Below are 9,585 nucleotides of genomic sequence, written 5' to 3'. Positions count from 1 at the left end.
TTTTTTTCTCAGGGCGCCTCGCCCCCCCCCCCCCCTCAGCACATTTTTTACCCCCTTTCACTAAAAATCACATTAGCATGCAGTCCTGCTTAAAATCATTTTACATTCATTAAACAAAACCTTGTTTTTCATTTACTTACAAATAGAGTTCATCTACTTCCTGGTCCAGTTTTGGCACAAATGATGTAATGTTCCTAAGCATTGCATCCTGGGAAGGTTACATCAGCAGAGTATTGGTAGGAAATCTCATCTGTATTCTCATGGGATCTCAGGGAAAGGCATTAGGCATTTTCCCTCCCTGAGATGATATGCATGGTCACATGTTCCAGGGAGTAAAGAGAGATATAGTAACCTGCCCTTAGTTAACATGGCCACTGTGAGAAGATTGGGGCGGAAAAGATAAATAAAGAATACAAAGCCGGCAATTATCTAAAAATATCTGTTTGTAGATTGTCATTATTAAACATTTCTAAAAGTGCCTTTGCTGTTATTTTAAAGATATGGGTAATGGCAGATCCTGTGACCTGTCAGGAGACTTGACTGCTGGAATCATCAAGTAAAGACGTGTTCACTTAAATAGACCCCCTCCTGTATAAGGGGCGTAATCTATTATTAATTGGGGGATCGCTTACAAAGGCGGAGACGAGCGAAGGGTTAAAAGTGGGAGGAAGTGGGCTTGCTGGCCTCTTGGGAGTTGACCAGCAAGCCGAACATCCCTGCCCACCCTCCCCTATTATTCTTTTCTAACTTGTCACAGCTTTGTTGGCATGTTTTTGACCTTGCCAGCTTTATCGGTCACCACGTTAACCTTGCTGCAATTCTTTGATGGTTGGACATCTGTCTAGAACTGAGGTGAAGACCGATTTCCTGCATTGTGGTTATAAGGTCCTAATGTTTGGGTGCTCACGGTTTTTCCGTGACTGGCACAAGTTCATTAAACAGAAAAGAGTTATGTTTTATATGATGATAATACGTCAATAAAGCTGTGGCCTTGCCCTTCCAACAAAGTTATTTTGTCTAGTATTCATTGGCGGTGGGAGGGCAAGGGTAAAGAGTATTTTCAACGTAAAAGAATATGTTTAGCTACGATTCTCCGCAGTCCAGTTCCTCTAAGTGGATAGAAATGTGTTTTTTATGTCGGGAGTTTAATTTTAATATATTGTAGATTGTCATTTTATATACTTCTCTCTCTTATAGGAACATGATGAGCCAATATTAAAACATTTGCAGGATGTGAAAGTGACATTTTCTGAGCCAGGACAGCCGATGGTGAGTAGCAGTGTATTGTGGTCTGGGGAGCAAGCTCTTTGGGCAAGTCAGGCACCCATGCAAAAACAGGCAAATGTTTGATACACTGTACTATAGCAAACGAAATGTCCTATTTAGGGTTTACAGCAGAGGCGGGAAAACTCCGGCCCTCCAGCTGTTGTGCAACTAGAAATCCCATGAGGAATGGCAAGATTCTCACAGCCGCAGGCATGAATCCCACAGAGATGTATGATAGGATTTATAGTTTCACCACAGCTGGAGGGCTGAAGTTTGCCCACCCCTGGTTTAGAGCTACTTTAAGAGAAATATAATAAACTGCAGAGTTGGGTTTTTTTTCTGTTATGTGATGGGGAGGAGGTCAAGCCCTTGACGGGCTAGCAGCTATAAGAGTAAAGGTGAACTATAAGCCCTGAAGCTGAAGAAACAGAAGATATCAGAATAAAAATAGGACTATAAAATGGCCTGGATGGGAAGGGGGTTTAACACCGCGGATGTCAACTGGTTAAAGAGGAACTTTACCCACCAATTTATTGTCTTCAATCGCTTTTAAGGCATGCCAAGGTTACGAGTTTGCTTATTTCAGCTCTTAACAGAACTCTCGAGCCCTCAAATGACTGGCGCGATAGATGCTGACATATGCAGCACCTGCAAGACATTGACTTGTTAAAGTGGAACAACACTCTCATATCCTTTTACAGTAGGGATGTCCGGATACCACTTCAGATACCAGTGACGATTACTTGCCATTTTCACGAGAACTACCTGCCTCTGGCGCTCCACTGTCCTGAAATCATTAGTTTGTATTGTTTTAGGAAAAACTGTCACATGACACTAAAAAAAAAATGTATCAGTACAAAAAATGGTATCGGTGCATTATATAGATAGTAGGGATGCACCGATATATCGGCGCCGAAACCTATCCGCCGAAAATTGCACTTTTGGCATAATGCCAAAAGAGCCATGTTTTGGCCGATACATCGCCGCATCCCTGGTTTCTTTCCTCCCCGCTGGGCGCTGTTCTGTGTTCCAGCAGGGAGAAAAGAAAGTGACAGCCGGCCGAGCGCTGCAGGACGAGAGCGCTGTGAGCGGCCGGCGTCTCTCCTCCCACACCGCTCAGCTGCCTATCACAGTCCGGCAGAGCGGTGTGGGGGCGGAGACAGCGCTGTCACGGGAGGCTGGGCTTTCCTCTCTACACCGCTTGATCAGCCTCCTGTGACAGCGTGTCAGAAGAGCAAGGTACACACACTCAGTGATCAGTGAGTGTGTGTACATAATTGGGAATATGGTATGTTAACTGTATCCTCAATTATGAATGAATGGGAGTGATCTACATCACCCCCATTTATTCATAATTGTGGTTATAGTAAACAAACAATGTCCTCATGTTATCAATGAACAGGAACACTCATAGAGGATTCCTGTTCATTGATAATAGGGGACACAGAAAAAGAGATTGAGGACTCTGTGTTCTCAATCTCTTTTTCTATTTTAAAAGGAAAATAGGGGTCTGTTTTAGACCCCTAATATTTCCCCAAAGCCCCTAAAAGTAAAGTGAAAAAATAAAAATATTTAATAAAAAATGAATTAATAAATAAAAAAATTAAAGTTTATAAAAAATAAACATTTTCGGTATCTGTTTCGGCCTGAAATTTTTTTTGTTTCGGTTTTAAAATTTCCATTTCGGTGCACCTCTCACACACTCGCACTCAAACAGAGATGTACAGCTCCCAGGAGCTCCGTGTGCTCCTTACAAATGACAGCTGCCTCCTAACTTTTAACTTTTTTTTTCGTCTAGTCTAGTCCTGGAGCTGGAAAAGTATCTGTACTTGTACCGAGTATGGTACTTGGTAACTGGACATCCTTATTTTACAGTCCAGGAAGGTGCTGCTTTACTCTAATACTTTAAAATGGCACCTTCCTTGGCTGTAAAGGATATGAGGGTTTAGTTCTACTTTAACAAGTCAGTCTTTTCTAGCTTGTGGGGGATCTCTGTTCCTCAGGGCTTCGCAATTCCAGACAAAGAAACGTAAAGAATTTTAATGAGGAGATTATTTTAATCAAGTGATGGCTCCGGCTGCTGGCAGTCATGGCAGCTGTAATCTAAATCTTGAATAGATCTTTTATAGGCAAGCCCTGGCAATTGTGATTTAAGATGAAGTGCTCATATTCTTGCAGAAGCCCAGTTCTCACTGGTTCCCTTTTATATGCTCTATACATATCTTTTCATAGTAGGATTGAAAATGATGCCCTGAAGGTTTCATTACCATTAACCACAACTTTATATATTTCAGTCTTTCACATTAGAGTTCCTCTTCGAGCCCAATGAGTTTTTCACTAATACGTCGCTGACAAAAACCTACAAAATGAAATCTGAGCCGGAATCTGCTGACCCCTTTTCCTTTGAGGGACCTGAAATCATTGACTGTGAAGGGTAAGGATATTTGGTTTTGTTTAATTTTTTTTTTATATCCACTGCCTTTACTAAAATACCTGTTGTTCCAACCATGAAGGTCCCAGTTCAGGCACTTCCTGTTTTGGAATGATCATTGTCTTCTCAATCGTGCTCCTATGCTGTCACCATGTCATATGCTCGCATTCAACCGAACTGCAGTCACAAGGTTTTGAAATGCTCTGCAGCTCTCAGATTTTGCCGTGAGGACCGCTAGATCGGGGCATATCTGATTGCCTTTTAAAGTCTTTGGGCAGCACTACCCATCATGTACACAGAAATGTCATCTTTATTCTGTTTTTTCTCTTAAACCAGGTGCACTATCGACTGGAAAAAGGGCAAAAACATTACTGTCAAAACAATAAAAAAGAAGCAGAAGCACAAGGGACGGGGCACTGTACGGACTATAACGAAACAAGTCCCCAACGAGTCCTTCTTTAACTTCTTCAGCCCCATCAAAGGTGACATTTTGCACTGATGTGTTTTTGCTTTTTGTTTTCTTTCTGTCTACCGATAGTTCTGCTTTGGTCTTATACTTTTGGGCATCAATCAGCAAGGCTGGTAGGGCTGACAATTACTTTGCCCTGCATAGACACTTATGTTCACCTTTCCATCACTCCCGTTCTGCTCCATTTGGCCACAGGGAAAAAAAGAAAACTACTTAGCACTTCCAGTATGGGGAGCATTTTACATGCTCCCTTTCTTTCTACGTGGCAGCACTGGTGCTTGGCAATTGTTTTTAGGCACCCAGAGCTGTCGCATGGCAGGGAGAGATTTCGTAGCCCTGCCTAAGCTCCAAGTTTTGACTCCAAGCTTGCGCAGATCTTCCTCTTTTTGCTCATGGTGGAGGAACGGAGCAGCAGGGGTAAGAAAAGGCAAATCTATGCAACTGGTGAGCCTGACACTAAAGTAAGTTGGAGGACATGAACAGTGGAAGCTGTGCCCAAAAAAAAACTTTGGATTAGTCACCAGTTTTGCCTGTGATTGCATTGCATCTCCCTGCAGCTGATTTTTGTTTTGTTTTTTTCCCCCATTACTACATATGTACCATGCCTTGTTTCGCTCTGTGTGGAGGTGGCTATCTTGAAAGGGGAGCAGGACTTTGCTTCCGCATGTCAGAGCTGTCCCCCAAAATAATATTAACGAAGCAGCAAGAGAAGTGGGTCAATCGTACATGCACAGGTGGATCAGGCAGAAGCAGGGAGATCCCCGGGTACAGCTTATTCTCCAAGGGGAACAGCAAGCAGCACTGAAGGGCAATCACCAAATCTGGTGGACTAGCAGTCAGTGGAGACAATGCCTTAGATGGCACAGCTATGGCTGAGGAGAAATTCAAGGCAAAATTTACATTTTGTGCCTGGGTTCAATTGATCATTCTAAAACTTCCTGTTAAACGGCAGTGGACCTGAACTTTTTAAAGTTCAGGTCCACTGTAAAAGGAACCTGTCAGGACAAAAATGTGACTTGTTTTTAACGGTAGAAGCTTTGAGGATGTCACCCTGATCCTTATTCAGGTAATTGTGAACTTCTGCCCCAGAACAAATTTTTCTCCATTCTCAATAGCCCCGCATCCTTTAACCTTTAAAAAAATGGGTCAACCAAGTAATTGCTTAGCTCTATCCTGGCAGCTTCCTTTTTGTCTTCCATTTATTTCATTTGCTTTGGATAATTTTTTTATACATTTTTCTTTTCCTTTTTTGCAGCAGCCAGCGAGGAAGAGGAAATGGTGAGTACATATCTAAGTTTGTACGTGTTGATTTTGCCATTGCTGCTGCTGCGGCCTCATTTCCTGTGCTGGGCCGACAAAGCCACGTTACTTATTCTGAATATGCAGCATTGTTGGACCTCCAATCCCTTTATTCCCCTTTAGCTATGCAATGACATCACTGCGTCCATTGTAGGTGTTGGCCAGCCACTGTGCTTGGTAGCTAAATTTGAAATGGGCCGCCATCACTGCATCCATTGTAGGTGTTATCGGCCAGCCACTATGTTCTGGAGCTAAATTTGGAATGGGCCCACCTCCTATCTCATACAGAAAACACTGATGATCCTGTTTAGTAAATTTTGGTACAATGTTATAATCTGTTATAGCCAACTAAAACGGGGGTTGGCAAACGCGACCCTCCAGCTGCTGCGGAACTTCAAATCCCATTAGGCGTTGCAAGACTCTGACGGTCATGATTGCCAGATGCATTATGGGATTTGTAGTTTCAACGCAGCTGCAGGGCCAGAGTTTTCCTAACCTGGACTTTAAGCTCAAAGAACAACTAAGTAAGGAAAGAGGAGAAAGACGGCCGCTATTTCATTTTGTACAGAATGAAATGCCATCTTAGGCAGGTGAAATAATTCCAGTTCCTTGTTTGTCCCTGTTGAACTTGTGTTCAAGGGGGACAAATGTAGATCTTTCCTATGTTTGCCACTTTACGCCTGAGTAGAGAAGGCAAATTATCATTTGTGTAAAAATATGTTCCCTGCAGTGACATGTTTGAGCGCTAAACACCGAATGAACAGGTTTCTTGCAATGCAGTCTATGGAGAGAAGGAAGTTACCAACAGGGTAACTAGGGAGATTTTCAGTCTGTACAGCAGCAGTGCTATTAGGATATGAACCCAGTGATTACATTTGAGCATCGAAACTCACTGTGGGTAAAATGTAAATAAGGAGAGTTCACAGTCTGTGAAAGCTGAATATTGCAGTGAGCAGATATCCCAGTCAGTGCACCTCAATTTATGGGGTTATTCACAAAAGGGTGAAGAGTTTGGGAAGGCAGGAGAAGTGAACAATCTAGGACAACATAGCTGATTAGGAAACATTCTCCAATTCAGCTCACTTCCCAGTTCAGCTATGTTGTCCTATATTGTTCTCTTCTCCTACCTTCTCCAAACTCTTCATTCTTTTATGAATAACCGTGTGATTTTTTTTTTTTTTTCCCCGTAGAAGATAACCTTGGCTCCACCCCTCTTTACTTGAGACTCCCTATTAGTCTGTGAGGATCATATCTGAACACCAGTATGGAAGGGGACAGGGCCAAACAATATAATACCATGGTAATCCAGTATGTCTCCAACACCTTACTAAGCCATTGCATTTCTTGCTTTGCAGGATGAAGAGATGGAAAACTCTCTAGCGGCCGATTTTGAGCTTGGTCACTTTTTCCGGGAAAGAATAGTCCCCCGAGCCGTTCTTTATTTTACCGGAGAAGCAATTGAGGATGAAGACAGTGTACGTTCATGTAAAATATTCGTGTTCTTAGATCATTAGTGATTTACATTCTTATGGTATGGTGGGTTATAGGTAACGGGTGTTTGGTACTTCACCTTTATGGTGCACAAGGGCCTGTATTTGGTTTCTTAGGACAGAGCACAAGAGGCGCGGGAACCCTGAAGATCCTTTATGTAGTTATATTATTGTTTTAGAGAATGTGAATATATGGGCTGGTGGCTTCTGTACGCTGTAGGGCTCCCACCATCACTTTGGGTTGTAGTCGGGTTGAGTCATTTAGAATTTAAGTGCCACACTGTAGAATTTTAAGCTGCTGCTTAAAACAGCTGCTGAAAGATTGCTGCGCAAACTCCTTTCAATAATCAACTATAGGGGCCAATGTGGAAGAACTGCATAACCTAGGAGTCGTGACTTGGAGCTTCGGGGTTAAGGAACCTCTCCCCGCCCCTGTGTGACAGCTGTCGGTGCCTGAGAGAACAATCAACAAGCATCAGTGCTGCCATGTAGAAAGTCATCTTGCAAACTTTATAGTTGGCACAAACTTGAATATTACGGTGTGGTGATTCAATTCTAAATGACTCCTTTTATATAGAGAGCATTACAGAAAACATGGAGCCATTTACATCTGTCCCTGAATCTCTGACATAGACACACCAGCACCTGCATCAGAGAATAAATTAATGCAGCTAATGTGCCCCTGCATGCATCATCCCTGGTTGGTAGACCTTGCGGTGCCTGTGAAGAACAGAGAGAATGTGTAAGGGTTCTCCCTACAGTCCCACTTTAATTAAAAAGGTGTTAAAACGCCAGGCTGTTGTGCGCAGCCAGACTTGAGTCACGCACCTCTACCATGTGGCCAGGAAAGTGACACCACTGTTCTGTGGTCGCCGGTCTGCTGATTGGGCTATAAAAGACAATCCCACACACACACACACACGGCCCCCTTAACGTACAGACCCAAGAGCCTGAAAACAAGTTAGAAGGCAGGAATATGCTTTGCAATTGAGTTTGATTGGAGGACAACGCATAACCCTTCTATAGTAGTGACCCTTGATGGCATTGCAGTCAGAGTAGACTCGACCCCTTACACCGGTTTTCAGTGTGGAAGGACCCCCCCCCCCCCCCCACCCCTTACATTGGTGATTGGTGGAGAAGTGACCCCTTACATTGGTGATTGGTGGAGAAGTAATCCCTTACATTGGAGGTCTGTATAATTAGATCAATCTCCCGCTGGTCTCTTCAAAGAACCCCTAGCACCTTTTGGAGGAACCCTGGTTGAGAGAGGCTGGTGTAGACACTAGTGGGAGATGCAAGTGACTTCTGTAACATTTTAATGACTGATGCTTTCTTTTTTGTAGTTTGAAGAGGGTGAAGAAGGAGAGGAGGAGGTAAGTAGACCTTTATATATACCATATTCGGTATCGGTTATCCGTAACATAATGCATGAAATGACCGGGTGTATATACAGGAAACCTTTGCTTAGAGATCGCTGGTCTGTCATTGCTGACCTCTATTCTGTCCAGTAAGGTGAAGACAGCGCAGCAGATTAACACACTGATTTTTATATCTGATGGACTACAGTGGTTAGATCTCCCTGCCCAAGCTCGGGCAATTCTCACACACTTAATGGAGTCTGTGTGTTCTCTTCTCCTGTTGCATTATAAATCCAGCAGTGAGAGTGGAACCTCCTTGTAGTGGCCTCAGCAGGTGTGTGTGAGCCCGAGCGCAAAGATCTCTCCATCCAAGAGCTGTGAGGACATGGCTATCAGCATCTTTGAGAAATCTGAACTCCGGCCTTCCACTTAGTCTTGCTCAGTTGTACCGGCTCCTCTCCTGGGCTGTAATTGCTTATTCTGATGTCATGCACATTGTGAGCCTCTCACAGGGAGCATCAGAAGCTGCAGCAAGTCAGATTGAGCATTCCTTATTTCCTGGTTGCCCTCTCTCCTCCTAGCCTGACTGTCCCTGGTCCACCTCTTTCATTCATTGGATTTAATTTTTTTTTTACTTTTCTTTTGGTTGTGGAGGCCCAGCAACACACATGGCCATTACCTAGGGTAGGCCATTACCTAAGCGTTAATTTCCCAAGTGTCCATAGCAGACGTTACTCACGGGCATTTTAATTTTCACTTTAAATGTTACTACAAACTAAACTCAATGTTACTAAACAAAGTTGTTTTTTTTATCATTATTTTTTGTTTCTGTACCCTTATATGGGCTTTTACTTTTGTTCATGACTAGCGTTCTGTTCGTGGTAAAAATAAATGGTTTTGTTTTTTTGTAGGAGATGGAAGGGGAAGAGGAGTGTGAGGAAGATGAAGACGAGCCAGCAAAGGTATATTTTTCTCCTTTTTCAGTCCAGTGATCTTTCTTCAGTTTTATTTGTGAGGACAAAAAAAAGCAGGTTTCAGGCTGGCAGAATATGCATGCTCTTGTCTTTTTAAAATGGAACTGAGGCGCGGCGGGTCCCCAGGAATAGTTGCCACAATGTGCAAATATACACAAAATACTTGCACTTTAAAGCATACTGGATGTACATTCTTCCGCACACAGCTTACAGATGCTAAGAGTGAGTTGAACTGTACATGCACAAATTATTTTTTAAATGCCCCATTTGTAAAAAAAAACCCCAAAGGATTCCTCCC

At 43.0% G+C, this 9,585-nt stretch overlaps 1 protein-coding gene across 1 annotated transcript in view; it reads left to right on the top strand.

Moving 5' to 3' along the window:
* The window catches only part of NAP1L4 (nucleosome assembly protein 1 like 4), a 42,506-nt gene that overhangs the window by 24,179 nt on the left and 8,742 nt on the right, over positions 1–9,585 (top strand). Inside the window, exons 7-13 of the mRNA XM_018554986.1 lie at positions 1,198–1,269; positions 3,561–3,700; positions 4,034–4,179; positions 5,422–5,444; positions 6,821–6,940; positions 8,299–8,328; positions 9,225–9,275. Of these exons, the coding sequence (XP_018410488.1) occupies positions 1,198–1,269; positions 3,561–3,700; positions 4,034–4,179; positions 5,422–5,444; positions 6,821–6,940; positions 8,299–8,328; positions 9,225–9,275 (582 nt within the window). The remainder of the gene's footprint in view (positions 1–1,197; positions 1,270–3,560; positions 3,701–4,033; positions 4,180–5,421; positions 5,445–6,820; positions 6,941–8,298; positions 8,329–9,224; positions 9,276–9,585) is intronic.

Source organism: Nanorana parkeri, unplaced genomic scaffold (assembly GCF_000935625.1).
Source record: "Nanorana parkeri isolate BGI_ZX_2015 unplaced genomic scaffold, ASM93562v1 scaffold10, whole genome shotgun sequence".
NCBI classification, from domain to species: Eukaryota; Metazoa; Chordata; class Amphibia; order Anura; family Dicroglossidae; genus Nanorana; species Nanorana parkeri.
The sequence above is the reverse complement of the archived record's forward strand: the minus strand, read 5'-3'. Positions and strand labels throughout refer to the sequence as shown.